This window comes from Hypanus sabinus, chromosome 5 (genome assembly GCF_030144855.1).
Source record: "Hypanus sabinus isolate sHypSab1 chromosome 5, sHypSab1.hap1, whole genome shotgun sequence".
NCBI lineage: Eukaryota > Metazoa > Chordata > Chondrichthyes > Myliobatiformes > Dasyatidae > Hypanus > Hypanus sabinus.
Window position 1 is genome coordinate 181,155,136 of NC_082710.1, and position 19,874 is coordinate 181,175,009.

The 19,874-nt window shown below is 46.5% G+C and overlaps 2 protein-coding genes across 2 annotated transcripts in view; both read left to right on the plus strand.

Moving 5' to 3' along the window:
- The window catches only part of neu1 (neuraminidase 1), a 60,839-nt gene that overhangs the window by 35,833 nt on the left and 5,132 nt on the right, over positions 1-19,874 (plus strand). Inside the window, exons 4-5 of the mRNA XM_059971084.1 lie at positions 3,180-3,362; positions 18,274-18,493. Coding sequence (XP_059827067.1) covers positions 3,180-3,362; positions 18,274-18,493 — 403 coding nt within the window. The remainder of the gene's footprint in view (positions 1-3,179; positions 3,363-18,273; positions 18,494-19,874) is intronic.
- Positions 10,501-12,613, plus strand: LOC132393844 (uncharacterized). Its single transcript, XM_059969235.1, has 2 exons — positions 10,501-12,209; positions 12,488-12,613. The coding sequence occupies exon 1, from the start codon at positions 10,671-10,673 to the stop codon at positions 11,883-11,885; it is 1,215 nt and encodes a 404-aa protein (XP_059825218.1). The 5' UTR covers positions 10,501-10,670; the 3' UTR covers positions 11,886-12,209; positions 12,488-12,613.

The following is a 19,874-nucleotide window of genomic DNA, read 5'->3' on the forward strand; positions in this document are numbered from 1 at the left end:
CACATTTGACAGGTCCTATTCTTACACACCTTATCCTCTTGCTCTTCACATACTTGTAGGATGCCTTGGGATTTTCCTTAATCCTGCCTGCCAAGTCCTTCTTATGGCCCCTTCTGCCTCTCCTAATTTCCTCCTTAAACTCCTTCTTGTTGGCCTTATAATCTTCTAGATTTCTACCAATACCTAGCTCTCTGAACTTTTTGTAAGCTTTTCTGCTTGACTAGATTTATTACAGCCTTTGTACACCATGGTTTCTGTACCCTACCATAACTTCCCTGTCTCATTGGAACGTACCTATGCAGAACTCCACACAAATATACCCTGAACATTTGATAACATCTGTTCCCAATTTAAGCTTCCAATTTCCTGCCTGATAGCCTCATAATTCCCCTTACTCCAATTAAACGCTTTTCTAACTTGTCTGTTCCTATCTCTCTCCAATGCGATGGTAAAGGAGATAGAATTGTAATCACTATCTCCAAAATGCTCTCCCACTGAGACACCTGACACCTGACCGGGTTCATTTCCCAATACAAGATCAAATACAACCTCTCCTCTTATAGGCTTATCTACATATTGTGTCAAGAAACCTTCTTGAACACACCTAACAAACTCCATCCCATCTATACCCCTCACTCTAGGGAGATGCCAATCAATATTTGGGAAATTAAAATCTCCCACCGCAACATCCTTGTTATTATTACACCTTTCCAGAATCTGTCTCCTTATCTGCTCCTCAGTGTCCCTGTTTCTATTGGGTGGTCTGTAAAAATAGAAATAAAACACCCAGTAGAGTTATTGACCCCTTCCTGTTTCTAGCTTCCACCTGCAGAGACTCAGTAGGCAATCTTCTCCTTTCCTGCAGCCGTGACACTATCTCTGATCAACAGTGCCACGCCCCCACCTCTTTTACCTCCCTCCCTGTCCTTTCTGAAACATCTAAAACCCGGCATTTGAAGTATCTATTCTTGCCCCTGAGCCATCCAAGTCTCTGTAATGGCCACCACATCATAGCTCCAAGTACTGATCCACGCTCTAAGTTCATCTGCTTTGTTCACAATGCTCCTCATGTTAAAATAGACACATCTCAAACCGTTGGTCTGAGCGCGTCCCTTCTCTGTCACTGTCTCCAAACTTTCTCTATTTGTGAGCCAACCGCCTCTTCCCCACTCTCTTCATTTCGATACCCACCCCCCCAACAATTCTAGTTTAACCTCTCCCCAGTAGCCTTAGCAAACCTCCCCTCCAGGATATTAATTCCCTCTGGGACTCCAGTGCAACTCGTCCTTTTTGTACAGGTCACACCTGCCCCAAAAGAGGTCCCAGTGATCCAGAAATCTGAATCCCTGTCCCCTGCTCCAGTCCCTCAGTCACACATTTATCCTCCACCTCATTCTATTCTTATACTCACAGTCACGTGGCACAGGCAGTAATCCCGAGATTACTACCTTTGCGGTCCTGCTTCTCAACTTCCTTCCTAGCTCCCTGTAGTCTTTTTTTCAGGACCTCTTCCCTTTTCCTACCTGTCATTGGTACCAATATGTAGCATGACCTCTGGCTATTCTCCCTCCCACTGCAGGATATCTTGGACGTGATCAGAAACATCCTGGACCCTGGCACCTGGGAGGCAAACTAACATCCAGGTTTCTTTCCTGCATCCACAGAATTGCCTGTCTGACCCCCTGACTATAGAGTCCCCTATCACTACTTCCTTCCTCTTCCCTTCCCTACCTTTCTGAGCCTCAACAGCAGCACGGCCACTGTTGCTACCCCAAGTAGGCCGTCTTCTCCCCCCGCCCCCAAACAGTACACAAGCAGGAGTACTTATTGTCAAGGGTACAGCTACAGGGGTACTCTCTAGTACCTTCCCCCTCCTGACTTGACAGAGGCTTTCAAGGTCACGAGGGAGTGAAAGCACATAGTCTTTTATTTCCCAATGAGGAGGTGATTAAACCGAGTGGTTATCGGTGTAGAGTCAGAGGTGAGAGATTTAGAAGGGATATCAGGAGCAGCTTCCTCGCACAAGGGGTGGTGTGTATTTAGAGTCAGACATATTAGGAACTTCTGAAAGCTATAGAGGTAAGTGCATTGGAGATGTTTCCTGAACTGTGGTCCAAATGGGAGCAGATGAGATCACTCCTTGGGCTGCAGAGTCAATGTGGACCAGTGGATCCATAGGGCCTGGTTCCCTGCTGTATGGACTTTGTGTTAGACCATAAGATGTTAGGCCATTCAGCCCATCGAGTCTGCTGCGCCATTGCATCATGGCTAATTTATTATCCCCATCAACCCCATTCTCCCACCTTCTCCCCGTAATCCTTACTAACCAAAAATCTGTAAACCTCTGCTTTAAATTGCTGTTGAATCATCCTCCACAGCCATTTGTGACAATGATTTCCACTTGTTCAGAATCCTGCGTCCTCATCCCCGTTCTAAACGGACTACCTCTGTCCTAGACTCCACCACTACAGAAAACATCCTCTCCGCATCCACTCTATCCAGTCTTTTCAATTTTGGTACGTTTCAATGAGATTCCCCCCTCATTCTTCTAAACTCCAGTGAGTATAGGCCCAGAGCCATCAAACTCTCTTCGTACTTTAACCATTTAATTCCTGGAATCAATCTCATGAACCTCCTCTGGTCCCCCTCCAGTCCCCGCACATATTTTCTTAGATAGCAGACTCAAAATGCGCTCTGAGCAATGCCTTGTGAAACATTACAACTTTCTTCTATCTTGTCGTCCTTCCGGATTAAAGCTAACATTGCCTTTGCCTTCCTCACCGTGTACTGCAGGCAAGTGTGTTTGCTATAGACATGGTGGACCTCCTGCTTTGTTATGCCTCTCAGACTCTGCTTACGTGCTCCAAAATCGTTCTGATTGCCACATGCACAGTGAAAAGCTTGTCTTGCACACTGATTGTACAGACCAGTTCATTACACTGTGCATTCAGGTAGAACAAGGTAAAAGAATCAATTGCTGAGTGTTGTCTCAAAGGCTGTAGAGTTCATATGGTAAAGGCACCGTCTGAGGTTTTCCATCAGCCCCACCACAGGGTACTGATTAAAATTAAACACATTCCCAGCACAAATTAGGCTTTCTCACTTTCCCACTAGGCAAGTTCACATAAGTCTACAGCTCTGGGCAATTTCTCAAACTTTCCAATGATGGCTTCCTACAGAAAAAGTACCAGCCGAACAAGGGCCGCTTGATCGCCTGCGGGCACGGAACAATCGAGAGAGACGGGATATTCTGCATTCTGAGTGACGACCATGGCAAGACCTGGAGGAATGGTGGGAGCCTGAAGGGAATTCCATTCAATCAGCCGAAGAAACACAGCGACTTTAACCCGGACGAGAACCAGGTACTAATGCCGGGATGTGTGGTGTGTATGGGGGCCTGTGGAGGGGAAAATGAGGCAGGCGAGCTGAGGTGTTGGAGTTTTAAAATAGTGGACTTGGGGATGTGAGTGGGGTTGGTTTAGGCTGAACTTTGGATACAGTTTGTTGGCCACTGTGCTAAAGGAAAGATGCTGGGAAAAGTGCAGAGGAGATCTACAAAGACATTACTGGGTCTTGTGTGGCTGAGTTATGCAAAGTGTTTGATCAAGCATGGTAACTTAGCAGTTAGTGTAACGCCAGCGACTCGGGTTCAGTCCTTGCTGCTGTCTGTAAGAAGCTTGTAGGTTTTCTCTGAGTGCACTGGCTTCCTTCTGCAGTCCAAAGACATACAGTTAATTGGTCACATCGGTGCAAGTGGGTAGTACAGACATGGACTGGTGCAGAGCTGTATCTCTAAAATGAAAAAGGGGGTGTTTATCTATTTGAGCATAGGCAAATGAGAAGTGAGCCTGTAGTGTTGTATCAAGTTAGCAGAGGCATAGGTAGGCTGAATGAGTACAGTACTTTTCCTCTGGGTTTGGGTATCAGGGTCTAAGATTTGAGGCAAGAGGGAAGAGATTTAACAGAAAGCCGAGTGGCAACGCTTACGCCCAGAGGCTGGTCACGGTCTGAAACGAGCTGCAGGCGGTTGAAGCAGGTACGCAGCTTGGAAGATGGCACCTCCAGGGTATGACCGGGTGGACGACCGATTCCAGGCCAAGATGATGCGTCGTGGGAGGAGGAACGTGGGGATTTCGCTGTGGCAGATGTATGGATAGAGATCTCTGTGGTGGAGCGGTCACATTCTCTCTCTTTCTCTGGACTGGGGGAGAGCTTGTTGCATCAGGAATCTCAGCATAAAGCAGCAGCACGGCAGACTGTAACACCGAAACAGCGACTGTCGTCTCCCCGCTCGATATGAAGAACGGGCGATATCTCTCTGAGAGAAAGAGCCTGTGGCATGTCCACGTATCGGGTAAACTAGTGGTCACCAACCAGTCGATCACGATTGACTGGTCGATCTTTGAGACTTTCCCAGTAGATCCCAGGGGGAAAAAAAGAAAAAGAAATACACAAATACTGCTGAGAGATTGTTTCTGGGTTGCGGGGGTTTCGTTCCGTTCTTTCTGCCCAGTGTGCATGCGTGTAGCTCCCCCGTACTACACAGTGTACTTCAGTGGTCCCCAACCACCGGGCCGCGAGGAAACGATACGAGTCGGCTGCACCTTTCCTCACTCCCTGTCACGCCCACTGTTGAACTTGAACCCACGCGAGGTCATCAGTCGCCTAAACGCAGTGATACCCTCGCACGGCCGGCGGGATGCGCCAATGCTACTGGCCCGGAGCGCGGAGAGGTGGGCGCTGCCTCTAAACCTGTTCACCACACCGAATGTTCGTGGGGAACCCGGTGCTGAAGTATTCGCAGACGACCTAATTCGGGCTCAAGGTTTCATAAGTATCAGAGCAGCTACTTTGCTGCGATCTGCTGATAGAAACTTTTGTCGGCCGATAGCTCCTACAAGGGGGGCAGGCCTGTCACTCTCCTCGCTTGGGCGCTCTCTCCGGACTGCGACCGCCACGGTCCTGGTACGAGGACCTCCAGCCCTGATCTTGTCCTCTCACCCCACCCACGACCAGCCGCACCAGGCCAAGGCGGCGGGCGGGGTGGGAGGGAGGCTGTCTAATGAGGCAATGAAGCCCTCAAAACTGCTTCAGTACCCTGAGTCCAAGCAGCCTGCACTTAAAGACGAACTCCCCGAGTTTTTCAGCGGAAAAAAACATGAGCAGTGTGAGACAGCAGCTAAGTGCCGTGAGCCACGAAAACTAAGTTGTGGAATAGACTGGACATAAGGAACCTGCTTCGAGTACCACCATATCCCCATCGTGTTTAACATCCACCCCCTTCCCGTCGGCCGGTCCGCAAGAATATTGTCAATATTAAACCGGTCCGGGGTGAAAAAAAGGGTGGGTACTACTGGTGTTTATGCATTATTTCTACTTCCAGGTTGTGGGGTTTTACTTCCTGTCTTTACTGCCCCATTGCTCATGCATGTAACTAATCAATTTGGAGTCGATCTGGCCTTGCACTAAGGCTGAGGTAGGGGATCTTGGGCTTAAAAAGGTTGGTGACCACTAGGGTAAACAGTAGGTTTTTTTGTTGACTACAAATTATGAGTGTGTTTGTTGCTGAGCACAGACACTTTTTTGTTGAAATGGGTAGGGGGCAAGGGGGAGGTTGATGCTGCTGCTTGTGGGGGACGAGGGAGAGGGCACTTTGGAGTTCTAACCTTTTTCTACCATTTATTCTATGTGTTTCTGATTTTTGTGGATGTCCACATAGACAAATATTTTGGGTTTTAAGCTGTATTCTCTGATTCTCTGATAATAAATGCAACCGTTTGAAAATAAGCAACATTTAAAAGGTTTTTGGACAGGGTCATTGTATTGGAAAGGTTTCGAGGAATATAAGCTAAATGCAGGCAAATGTGAATCTTGATCAACGTGAGCCAGATGTACCAAGGGTCTGTTTCTGTGTCTGCGGGGCACCGTAATCCTGTCTGGTTGGATACTGACCCTTGTACATCAGTGAAGCAATAACATGGGCCAGTATTTAAATCCTGGCTGATTTCTCCGCTGTTAATTTTGGGCTGCACCAAATCTCTTTCTGGTCGTTCTATGCCTACTGTCTGACAATGAATGCAAAGGGCTGTTCGTATCAAAATTGTCTGGTCTCCCCTGTGTGAAAGAAAACAAAGTCTGCTGCTGACTCACTGCTGCCAGACCCAGCTCCAGCCGCATTGCCAAGTTCGCTGATGACACGGCAGCATTGGTCTTACCAGCAGCGATGATAGGTCGATGTACAGAGAGGAGGTAGAGAGCCTTGTCAAGTGGGGCAAGAATAACAACCTGAGCCTCAATGTGGACAAGACAACGGAGATGACTGTGGACTTCAGGAAGGCACAGGTCGACCTCTCCATTGCACATCAATGGCTCCGCCGTGGAGAGATTGAAGAGTGCACAAAGTTCCTCACTGTGCACATAACCGACGATCAAACCTGGACTAACCCCTCAGTAGTCGAGAAGACATGAAGAAGAGTCTACACTTTCTAAAGATATTGCAGCATGCAAAGCTTCCCACGCCCACCTAACCACTGGAGCACCATGGGACGGTCCTGTCTGGCTGCTTCATTGTGTGATAAGAAAACTGGAAGGCATCGGACCACAAGACCCTACAGAGGATTGTGAAAAGCACCGAGGATCTTCGGGGTCTCCCTCCCCCCCCAGGAGCATTGCAGATGAAGGATCTAAAGCATGGTTGAGAATCCTTACCACTCGTTCCACAATTTCTGTGACCCACTACCATCAGGAAGGAGGCACAGGATCATCGGGACTGGCACTGCCAGACTGGGTGACAGCTTCTTCCCTCAGGCTCTGAGACCTTGCCACCACCGAGGTCACGTCACTGGAACTGTGCTGCACTTCACTGCGCGCATCTTGAATTGTATCTTGTTAACTTATAGTATAATATTTAGTTTATATCTTTGGTGGGTGCACCCTGGTCCGGATGACATTTTATTTAGTTATGTACAGGGCCTGTACAAAGTACTGTATTCAACGCCCCTCGGAAGTTTTCATGTTTTATTGTTTTACAACATTGGATTTAATGTGGCTTTTATTGACACTGATCAACAGAAAATGACTGTTGTGTCAAAGTGAAAACAGATCTCTATAAAGTGATCTGAATTAATTGTAGATATAAAACACAAAGTAATTGATTGCATAAGTATTTCGTAGCTGCATCTTACAGCCTTGAGTCTGGATCTTATCAGCTTTGCACACCTGGACACGGCAGTTTTTCTCTGTTCTCGGGCTCTGTCAGATTGCATGGTAATCCTGAGTGAACAGCCCTTTTCAGATCCAGCCTCAAATTCTCAATTGTATTGTGGTCTGGACTCTGACTTGGCCACTCCAAGATATTAACTTTGTTGTTTTTAAGTCATTCCTGTGTAGCTTTGGCTTTATGCTTGGGGTGATTGTCTTGCTGGAAAACCAATCTCCCGAATCGCAGTTCTCTTGCAGATTGCATTAGGTTTTCCTCCAGGATTTCCCTGTATTTTGCTGTGTTCATTTTACCTTCACAAGCCCTCCAGGGCCTGCTGCAGTGAAGCATCCTCACAGCATGACGCACCCACTACCACGTGCTTCACAGTAGGGATGGTGTGGTTTTGATGATGTGAGGTATTGGTCTTATGGCCAAAAAATCTCTTTTGGTTTCATCAGACCAGAGAACCTTCTTCAACTAGCTTCAGAGTCTCTCGTGTGCCTCTAGCAAACTTTAGATGAGGTTTCATGTGAGTTTACTTCAACAGTGGATTTCTCCTTGCCACTCTCCCATAAAGCTGTGACCGGTGAAGCACCCGGGCAACAGTTGTTGTATGTGCAGTCTCTCCCATCTCAGTCACTGAAACTGGTAACTCCTCCAGAGTTGTTGTGCTGTCTTTACGACAGTTATTTAGTTTATAATATTTTCGCTTAGTAATTCATTCAATAGTATTTTCTAGTTAGAATTAGAAGTGTTTAAAGTGTATTCATTGCATGTAAAATATATCGGCATGCGATGACGTCACATCCGGTTTCGCCGCGTCTTGTGGGAAAACACCGGTTTGAAATTAGCGCGAGGGTGGGGGCTTTCCACGAGGCTCACCTGAGCACAAGCAGTTTTGCAGGCATGAGAAATCACAGTGAGAGCAACGCTGTAAGTTAATAGATACTTGATATATTGAACTAAGATGTTAATAGTGATCCTGTTAGAGGTAACGACGGTAGATAATGTTTATGCTTTCGTTAGTTAAAGAGTCGCGGATAGTTTACATGGAAGTGTATTTAAAGTAGTCAATGGAGCAGGTAAACTCTCCCTGTATACTGCACCTTAGTGTAATGTAGTTATAGTCACCTTTGCAAGTATTTACACTTGAAATGTGATATTAAGGAAGGAACAAATACTGTATCAATCTTGTATTGTTTTATCAACAGTTTTCACCATATGTTAATGTGAAGAGTGAACAGTAAATGGTTAATCTTACTGCGATCTGGTTCTTATTAACTGTGGTTTATCCGGACGTTAAATTCGGCGTTTCGTTACACCCGAAGGAGAACGTGACAGTGAAAAAGCGGCATTATCAGGTGTTTCAAGTGCTGCAATGTCAGCTCAATCCAGCATCAAGTCGACGCCGCCCAGCGACAAGGGCAGTAAACCGACATCAAGTAAGCCCACCCGGGCGTTATCAGGTGTTCCAAGTGCTGCAATGTCAGCTCGATCCGGGATCAAGTCGATGGCGCCCAGCGACAAGGGCAGTAGAACGACATCAAGTAAGTCCGCACAGGCAAGAGCCAAGGCAGAAGCCGCCAAGGTGCGACTGCATTACGCCAAACAAGAAGCAGTTTTGAAAATGAAACTGGCCACCAGAGAAGCCGAAATCCAGAAAGAAGAGGCTGCCAGAGAAGCCGAAATCCAGAAAGAAAGGGCCGCCAGACAAAAAGGAGAGGCTGCCAGAGAAGCCGAAATCCAGAAAGAAAGGGCCGCCAGAGAAGCCGAAACCCAGTTGGAAATGACAAAAATATCGACAGAGTTGCATGTGCTGCAGCTAGAAGGAGAAGGAGAAGCTGCCAGGGTGGAAGCAGAGTACATAGAAGAAGCTGAAGGGTCGCGTGATCTGACCGAAACAAGCTCTGCTTTGGAAAGGACCAGACTGGAACGCACGAGCGACTATGTACAATATCAAGCAGACAGGCAGGCTCGTCTCCCCTCTCCATACCTATTCGATAACTTCCCCAGCTACGAGGAAGAGAATTTACCCTCGCGGCCCCGCGATGAAGTCAAGAATGAAAGAGCTGACAACCGATATACTTTGACACCAAAGTTACAAAGTTCGATGCGAAGAGACGCGGAGGTTGAATCCAGGATGGCAAATTCCATGAGAAACGTGCGTTCTCAGTCATATGGGCGCCAACGTACTTCTCCAGCCCGCATGCCGCTTGCAGCCGATCCCACGCTGCAGTATTTAGCACGACGGGATCTCGTCACTTCGGGACTGTACCAGTTTGACGATAAACCCGAAAATTACCGTGCTTGGCTCTCCACATTCACCAACGTGATTGACGGGGTCCAGCTCAGTGCAACCCAAAGGTTGGACCTTATGGCGAAATGGCTGGGGAAAGAATCACGCGACCAGGTGAGACGCATGCGTTCAGTGTACATCAACAAACCTGAGCTAGCCTTAAGCGAAGCGTGGGAGAGACTTTGGGAGAGATATGGGTCCCCCGACATTATTGAAGGGGCGCTATATCGACGTCTGGAAAACTTTCCTAAGGTGTCAGCCAAAGATCACTTTAAGTTAAGAGAATTCGGAGATTTACTCATGGAGATCCAAGGCGCCAAAGAAGATGGCTATTCAGCTGGTCTAGTATTCCTAGATACTCCATCCGGGATCAGACCAATTGTGGACAAACTTCCATTTGGGCTGCAGGACAAGTGGCTGACTGTTGCCTCAGAGTACAAGGAAGACCACGATGGTCGATTTCCTCCCTTTGAGCTCCTCACTAGGTTTGTGTGCAAGGAGGCGAAGAGGCGAAACGACCCTAGCCTTGTAGGTCCAGGAAGCAGTTCGATTTACACCAAGCCAGGCAGATCCGTTTCGAATGTTTTCAACATTGATAAACCCGTGTCAGTGCTCAAGACCGAAGCCCTTACGACTAACAACGACCCTGGCAAGTATTGTCCATTGCATAACAAACCTCACCCCCTGAAAGCATGCAGAATGTTTAGGGAAAAACCCCTTGAAGAGAGGACGGCTCTTCTCAAGGAGAAAAGAATATGTTTTAGATGCTGTTCCTCAACCTCTCACCTCGCCAGAGAGTGTACGATCGCCGTGAAGTGTCCGGAATGTGGCAGCCCAGATCACGTCGAGGCCATGCATCCCGACCTGTCACCACAAACCGAGAGCGCTCCTTCACCCCCACAACAGGACGGCGGGGAGGGAGAGGCTCACTCTAGGTCAATAGCTGTCAGCACGAACTGTACAGAAGTTTGCGGTCAAGCTCAGTCAAGTCGTTCTTGTTCCAAGATCTGCCTCACTAAGGTGTACCCTAAAGGAGCCAAAGACAAGGCCATCAAAGCCTATGTGATTCTGGACGATCAGAGCAATCGTTCACTAGTCAGTCCAGAGTTCTTTAAATTGTTCAACATTGAGAGTGAGCGGTTCCCATACTACCTCAAAACTTGCTCAGGCAACATGGAAACCCAAGGAAGGAAGGCAGAAGGCATCCAGATCGAGTCCCTGGATGGTAAAGTCGTCATCTGTCTCCCTCCGCTCTTAGAGTGCAATGAAATCATGAATAACCGCGCTGGGATCCCGACACCAAGTGCGGTGCTACACCAGCCGCATCTCCACCACATCGCCAAACACATCCCAGAACTGGATCCGAAAGCGGAAATACTCCTGCTATTAGGAAGAGATGTTATCCAGGTACACAAGGTTAGGCAGCAGATCAATGGACCACTCAACGCCCCCTTCGCGCAACGTCTGGATCTGGGCTGGGTGGTGATAGGAGAGGTGTGTCTCGGTGACGTACACAAACCGATGGTTAACACACTCAAGACCAATGTGCTAGAGAGTGGCCGCCATTCAATCTTTCGACCCTGCCCGAGTGTCCCGTGCATCAAGGAAGCACAACAAGGCGTTAACAAGCGCGAGGCAAGCGACGAGTCGCTGGGCCAGTCAGTCTTCGCTCTAACGAAGTATGACAACAAACTTGCACAATCAGCTCAAGATACCATTTCTTTAAGAATCAAAGACACCAAGGTCTTCAGAGATGAAGCAAATAATGGGGTTGCCCCATTGCCAATCAGAGAACCACGCCAGCGCTCACCAGATAACAAAGAGCAGGCAGTCAAACGGTTCACGTCCTTACGGAAAACCTGGAAAAGGAAACCTGAGATACAGCAACGCACCCGATTGGCCCACGAGGTACTGTGCACCCTAATGGCAGAGGTCACAGCCATTATAAACGCACAATCATTCCTACCTGTGTCTTCTGACCCAGAAAACCCCTTTATACTTTCGCCATCAACGCTCCTTACGCAGAAGGCAGGAGCACCTCCTCCACCAGGAGACTTCTCAGACAAGGATTTGTACACAAAGCAATGGAGACAAGTCCAGGCTCTGGCAAATCAGTTCTGGTCCCGCTGGAGACAGAAATATCTACCTTTGTTGCAACAGAGACAAAAGTGGACAGAACCCCGCAGGAATCTTCAAGTTGAAGACTTAGTCCTGCTCAGGGACAAGCAAGTCGCTCGCAACAGCTGGCCAACTGCCAGAATCACTGCTACATTCCCTAGCGAGGATGGACATGTCAGGAAGATCGAATTGAAGACTACCGACCAAGGCGATGTGAAAATTTACCAAGGGCCAGTTACAGAAGTTATTCTACTTCTACCCAATGACTGATTAAGAGACTAAGTTTTGTACTCTGCTCATTGTGACCTTACGAAGGTCAAGCGGGGAGTGTGCTGTCTTTACGACAGTTATTTAGTTTATAATATTTTCGCTTAGTAATTCATTCAATAGTATTTTCTAGTTAGAATTAGAAGTGTTTAAAGTATATTCATTGCATGTAAAATATATCGGCATGCGATGACGTCACATCCGGTTTAGCCGCGTCTTGTGGGAAAACACCGGTTTGAAATTAGCGCGAGGGTGGGGGCTCACCACGAGGCTCACCTGAGCACAAGCAGTTTTGCAGGCATGAGAAATCACAGTGAGAGCAACGCTGTAAGTTAATAGATAATCGATATATTGAACTAAGATGTTAATAGTGATCCTGTTAGAGGTAACGACGGTAGATAATGTTTATGCTTTCGTTAGTTAAAGAGTCGCGGATAGTTTACATGGAAGTGTATTTAAAGTAGTCAATGGAGCAGGTAAACTCTCCCTGTATACTGCACCTTAGTGTAATGTAGTTATAGTCACCTTTGCAAGTATTTACACTTGAAATGTGATATTAAGGAAGGAACAAATACTGTATCAATCTTGTATTGTTTTATCAACAGTTTTCACCATATGTTAATGTGAAGAGTGAACAGTAAATGGTTAATCTTACTGCGATCTGGTTCTTATTAACTGTGGTTTATCCGGACGTTAAATTCGGCGTTTCGTTACACCCGAAGGAGAACGTGACAGTTGTCATAGGTCTCTTTGTGACCTCTCTCGCTAATCCCCTTTCGGCACACTCAATCTTGAGGTCGGCCTGCTCCAGGCAGATTTGCAGCTGTGCCATCTTCTTTCCATTTCTTGATGATTGACTTAACTTTACTCCAACTTAACTTGACTTGGGAATTCATTCATCTCCTGACCTGTGCTTTTTAATGACCTTTTCATGGAGATGCTTGGAGTGCTCTTTTGCCTTCATGGTGTGTTTTAGTGAGCTTATATACTGTACATCAAATTGATTGTACGTCTATAAAGTGATGCTAGGCACAGGAGTGTCTGCACATAACATGATTGACAGGAAATGATCACGCAATGGTGTCGGGCGGGTTTGGCGTTGCAGAGGGTTGAGTTAGTGAGTGGAGGTATTGAATAGCCTTGCTGCTTGGGAAAAGTATCTCTTTTTGAGTCTGGTGGTCCTGACGTGGATGCTACGCGGGTGGAGTGGGACAATCAGTCCGTGAGCGGTTGTGGTAAGATGTTTGTTTAAGGATTCATATTTACGCTTTTACATTAATTGTAGGAATTTAAAGCAGTTTAAATGGTAAATAGTGGTGGCCTTTGTGTTACAGCAGTTTTTGGGTGACACGCTCCCCCTTGACGTTGTGGCCTTGGCAATTAGCTTGCAGACATTTGTCACCAGTTGAGGTGACGTCCTCAGTTGGTGTTTCTGGAAGTGCCAGTATTTCTGTAGCCCCCACCCACTGTTCGCTTGCCTCTGTCCTGATTGGCTACTCCTTCAGCTGACCTCACATTTCAGTGGCTCTTAGGGGTTCGTCAATGATATGTTTGTCTATGGAGCTTATCAGAAGAAAACAAACGCTTCCAAAAATTCTCGTAAATGAAGACCGAGTGGGCCACCACTTCAATCTGGGACACTGCCTAGGCTCTGGCACAGGCAAACACGAAGCAGGCGTGAGAATTTTTAGACATCTAAAAGGTTCAATCGTTAGTAGTAATATTGAAGTAGTAAAATGGATTCAACAGTGGCTGGATGGGAGATGCCAGAGAGTAGTGGTGGATAACTGTTTGTCAGGTTGGAGGCCGGTGACTAGTGGTGTGCCTCAGGGATCTGGACTGGGTCCAATGTTGTTTGTCATATACATTAATGATCTGGATGATGGGGTGGTAAATTGGATTAGTAAGTATGCAGATGATACTAAGATAGGAGGCGTTGTGGATAATGAAGTAGGTTTTCAAAGCTTGCAGAGAGATTTAGGCCAGTTAGAAGAGTGGGCTGAACGATGGCAGATGGAGTTTAATGCTGATAAGTGTGAGGTGCTACATTTTGGTAGGAATAATCCAAATAGGACATACATGGTAAATGGTAGGGCATTGAGGAATGCAGTAGAACAGAGTGATCTAGGAATAATGGTGCATAGTTCCCTGAAGGTGGAATCTCATGTGGATAGGGTGGTGAAAAAAGCTTTTGGTATGCTGGTCTTTATAAATCAGAGCATTAAGTATAGGAGTTGGGATGTAATGTTAAAATTGTACAAGGCATTGGTAAGGCTGAATTTGGAGTATTGTGTACAGTTCTGGTCAGCGAATTATAGGAAAGATGTCAGCAAAATAGAGAGAGTACACAGAAGATTTACTAGAATGTTACCTGGGTTTCAGCACCTAAGTTACAGGGAAAGGTTGAACAAGTTAGGTCTTTATTCTTTGGAGCATAGAAGGTTGAGGGGAGACTTGATAGAGGTATTTAAAATTATGAGGGGGATAGATACAGTTGACGTGGATAGGCTTTTTCCATTGAGAGTAGCAGAGATTCAAACAAGAGGACATGAGTTGAGAGTTAGGGGGCAAAAGTTTAAGGGTAAGACGGGGCGGGGGGGATTTCTTTACTCAGAGAGTGGTAGCTGTGTGGAACGAGCTTCCAGTAGAAGTGGTAGAGGCAGGTTCGGTATTGTCATTTAAAGTAAAATTGGATAGGTATATGGACAGGAAAAGAATGGAGGGTTATGTGCTGACTGCCGGTCAATGGGACTAGGTGAGAGTAAGCGTTCGGCACGGACTAGAAGGGCCAAGATGGCCTGTTTATGAAGAGGTAGCCAACCAGGACATAGGGAGGAGAACGGGGTGGGGGGAGGCTGTATAAATGTGGGCATTCATATCGACTAGTGATGAAACGTCTGTTAGAGATTTGCCAAGCTCGGTGAACACCATAACTTCAAAAGCTCCAACCCAAGCCACTAATATTCGCCACCTTGACACTCCCCCTTGCAAAATCACAGCTCACTGCTTTAAAAATAACCTGGGGTAGAGAATAAAAAATTTATATACAATCTGTTTAAAAATAAGAAAATAAATAAGCATGTGTAACTGCAGATGATGAAAATCTTGAGTAATGCACAAAATGCTGGAGGAACTCACAGAATATATACTGACTTGTGAACAACTTGGCATATGATTAGGTTTCATTACTGTAGCCTATTCCAGTGTCTGGCAGTTTCCGTACTTCTGGGAGCCAGTTGTGTTCACAATATAGGAAGCAACCTTGCTATCCCATTGGTTTCGATGGTTTCACAAGGAGAAGTGTGAGGGGCATGTGTTCTGAGTGGTATTAATTGAAAAGGAACTATGGACAAGACGTGAGGGAGAACTTCCCTCGTTTCAGAATTAGATTCAAAATAGTTAGTTCTCATATACACTAGGGTGCAGTGAAATTCCTTCTGCTCGTGTGAATCGTAGGGGGTCAACGGTTTGGGCCCTATATCTAAGAAAGGATTGGAGGTGGTCCAGAGGAGGTTCATGAGAATGACCCCGGGAATGAACGTGGTGTTTGATGGCTCTGAGCCTGTACTCACTGGAGGATAGAAGAATGGAGGGGGGGCAGTCTTATTGAAACCAATTGAATATTGAAAGGCCTAGATAGAGTGGATGTTTCCAATCCAGGGTGTCAGGGATCAGAGGGCACAGCCTCAGAATAGAAGGACGCCCCTTTACAACAGAGACGAAGAATCTTGTTAGCCACAGGGTGGTGAATCTGTGGAATTCAGTGCCACAGACGGCTGTGGAGCCCTTACCGCACACCCCCCTCCCCATCCCCAACACCCCCAACCCCCACTGGTGCTGTAATAGTGTTACACTACTCGCTACGCTGCCTCGTACCTCGGGCGCAAAGAGAAATAAGTACGGTACTTCTCTGACAATTTGAAATTGCTCAGTCTCTCAGTGGTTTTGTTCTCTGGCCTTTTGTGGTCTGAAATCCAGCTTCACGATCACTGCGTCAAAGGTGGTGATGAATCAGCATACAGAAAGGAGACTGTGGTGTAATAACAACAACCTCTCGCTCAATGTCAATAAAACCAAGGAACTGATTGTAGATTTAAGGGGAGGGAAACCAGAGGCAGTACAGAGGATTAGATGTGGAGAGGGTCAGTATCTTTACATTCGTGGGTGTCACTATCTCAGAGGACCTGTCCTAGGCCCGTCATATCAATATAATTGCAATGAAAGCATGACAGCATCTATACTTACTCAAGCATCTGTGGAGATTTGGCATGTCATCAAAAATCTTAACAATCTTCTATAGATGTGGTGGAAAGTGTGCTGACTGCCTGCATTATGGTCTGGTGTGGAAACATCAACGCCTTTGAGTGGAAAATTCCTTCAAAAGGTAGTGGATTTGGCCAAGTGCATCACATGTAAAACCCTCCCAACCAATTGAATTGTTGATTGAATGATCTTTATTGTCATTATACATAGGTACAATGAAACTCTGTCTGGCTTCCTCTCAGGCAATCAAACAAAGTGGTAGATAAAACAAGACAGTAATAGAAAAACAGTATTAAATGACAAGTATCAGAAAATAAGTTGCAACAGCACCAGAATATCACAGTAATGCACAAAGTGCCATTGTACTTGAGTCCTTGTGGGTGCACGTGTGTGCTCACAGTTTCAGTCATTGTTCTGTGGGAGTGGTACAATGGAGGCCACAGCACTGGGGGAGAAGCTGTTCCTCAGTCTATTTGTTCTGGCTTTTAGTGTCCTGAACCTTTTGCTGGACGGCAGCGGGTCAGACAGGGAGTGGCCGGGGTGTGTGGTGTCTCTGGTTATGCTGATTGCTTTCCTCCTGAGTCTGCTGGAGTAGATGGTGTCCAGTCCTGGGAGCTCCATCCTGACAATTCGCTGGGCCGCCTTCACCACACGATGTAGGTCTTGTTGCTCAGCAGCTGTGCAGCTGGCACACCACACTGTGACGCTGTTGGTCAGGATGTTTTCAATTGTGCTTCTATAGAAGTTAAGCAACAGCTTTTGTGGGAGTTTGGCCTGTTTCAGCTTTCTGAGGAAGAGGAGTCTTTGTTGTGCCTTTTTTACAAGCAGCGAGGTGTTGGTCGTCCACGTCAGCTGTTCTGATAACATAACTCCAAGGAACTTCAGGTTTTCCACACTTTCCACTACCTCTCCATGTATATGGAGGGGGATGTGTATTCTGTCCTTTGATCTCCTGAAGTCAATGATCATCTCTTTTGTTTTAGAAGTGTTAAGGACCAGGTCGTTGTCCTTACACCACTCTGTCAGATGATCCACCTCGAGCCTGTAGGCTGTTTCATCCTCGTCCGAGATCAGGCCAACCACTGTGGTATCGTCCTCAAATTTAATTATGGAGTTGGAGGTGTAGATAGGGGTGCAGTCATGTGTGAAGAGTGTGTAGAGCATAGGGCTCAGCACACAGCCCTGGGGGGTACCTGTTTTTAAGATGAGGGTGGTGGAGGTTCTGCTTACCAACTCAAACTTGCTGTGGTTGGTCTGTGAGAAAGTCCATGACCCATGAACACAGGGAGAAACCAAGGCCAAGAGTGTTCAGTTTGCTGACCAGTTCATGGGGGATGACTGTGTTAAATGCAGAACTGAAGTCCACAAACAACATCCTCACATAAGTGTTCAGTTCCTCTAACTGAGTCCAAGCAATATGGAGGGCTGTTGTGATTGCATCCTCTGTGGAGCGGTTTGCCCGGTAGGCAGACTGGTGTTTGTCCGGATCAGGTGGGATTATGGCCTTAATGTGTGAGAGCACAAGTCTCTCAAAGCACTTCGTGGCAACGGGTGTCAGCGCTACAGGGCGATAGTCATTCAGGCACTTCACAGCTGATTTTTTGGGCACTGGGATGATGGCGGAGGTTTTAAGGCATGTTGGAACAGTGAGAGGTTAAATGTAAACACCTCAGCAAGCTGGTGGGCACGTGCCATTGAGCACATCTACATGAAACGTTGGTGTGAAAAAGCTGCATCCAACATCAAAGATCCTCTCGGCCAGGCCAGGCTCTTTTCTCGCAGCTGCCATCAGGTAGAAGGTACAGGGCCCTCAGGACTCACTCATCAGGTTCAAGAACTGTTACTACCCATCAACCATCTTTGAACAATGAGGACAGCTATCCTCATTCTGTCTCCAGTGTTCCCACAACTGTTGATCTCACTTTAAGACTCTGTTATTTCAGGCTCTCGTTATTTATTGCTGTTGATCTATATTTGCACAGTTTGTTGTTCGTTGACCCTGTCTACAGTTACTGTTCTCTGGATTTGCTAAGTATGCCTGCAGAATAAAGAACCTCAGGGTTGTACTCTGATAATAAATTTTACTTTGGTTATTACTGTCCAATGAATGTGTTTTCTTTTCCTTCAGCCCTATGAACTTCCAGACGGCTCTGTGGTGATCAACGCAAGGAATCAGAACTTCTACCACTGTCGCTGTCGAATAATAGTGAAGAGCTATGATGGCTGCGAGACCCTTCCCGTGGAAACCGTGTTCTTCGACGAGACCCTGATTGACCCGGCCATCGCGGCGGGAGCCTTGATCAAAAACGATGTCGTTTTCTTCAGCAATCCCGCCAACCGTTTTGAACGTGAGTTTCAAAGCTATGCCACTGAATAGTGTTATCGTGATCTCCGTTCCATGTACACCGTACTGTGGAATGGAGTAAATCATAACCAGCAGAGTCCAAACTAGATGGCCAAGACTTTATGACAGACTCAGCTAACACATGAGAAGTATTTGATGGGTCTGGCCTCCCTGTGCAGAATAATGAAGGGGGGATCTCACTGAGACCTGTTGAATATTGAAAGGTCTGGAAAGAGGGGATATGAAGAAGCTGTTTCTAACAGTGGGGGAATCTAGAAGCATCAGGGCTCAGAAGAGTGGTGACTCTGTGGGATTCATTGCCACAAATGGTTGTGGTGACCATGTCACTGGGTATATTTAAAATGGAGGTTGATAGGTTCTTTATTAGTCAGGGCATCAAAGATTACGAGGAGAAAGCAGGAAAATAGGGTTCAGCCATGATGGAATGGTGGAGCAGACTTGATGGGCCAAATGGCCTAATTCTGCTCCTTTGTCTTATGATCTGAGATCGTAAGTGGCGAAGACAAGCTGAAAGCCTGTGGTCTTTTCTTCCCCAGGCAGGGACATGGTGCGGCTTCTTCACACGAAGTGGTTTTGTAATGAGCTGCCAGTAACAGTGGTTGGGGTTGGCATAGCAACAAACATCAAAAAGCCATGTTGATAAAGGCGTGCATAGGAGGGGGTTAGAAGGCCACGGGCCAGTGGTGGGCAGATGGGACTGGCTTGCTGGGCAATAGCTGGATTTGCTCCAGCTAACGTCAGATCCACATATTGAGTAAAGATCCAAAACAATAAACTTTGCTTCCTTGTGTCAGTGCAAAAGACAGGTATATTTAGTGCCACGGTATCATCACGATTAGCACAACGCAAGGCTTCAGAGTTCAATTCCAGAAGCCTCCGTATGGAAGTATGTATGTTCTTTCCACGATAGTGTGAGTTTCCTCCCACAGTCTAAAGACATACCACTTAGCAGGTTAATTGGTCATTGGAAGTTTTTCTCTGGTTAGGCTAGGGTTAACGGGATGGTGTGGCTCGTTGGGCCGAGAAGGCCTGTTCTGCGCTCTCTCCAAATAAAAAGAAAGTAATAAATGTACAAAGTGCATGGCGATACAAAAATCTTAAGATATTCTAAAGCATCAAGTCAAGCAGATATTTTTGAAGTGGAGTCTGTAAGGTACAGATTAAAGATTAGCTTTATTTGTCACATATACATCGAAACATTTGGTGAAATATGTCGTTTGAATCAACTAGGCAGACCATGATGTCACCATGCTTCCAGTGCCAAAATATCATGTCCTCAATTTACTAACCCCAACCAGTACATCTTTGAACTGTGGGAGGAAACCCACGCAGTCACGGGGGAGAAAGTACAAGTTCCTTACAGA

Excerpts from the sequence above, each read along its gene's own strand:
- LOC132393844 (XM_059969235.1), top strand. The coding sequence starts at position 10,671 with ATGGAAACCCAAGGAAGGAAGGCAGAAGGCATCCAGATCGAGTCCCTG.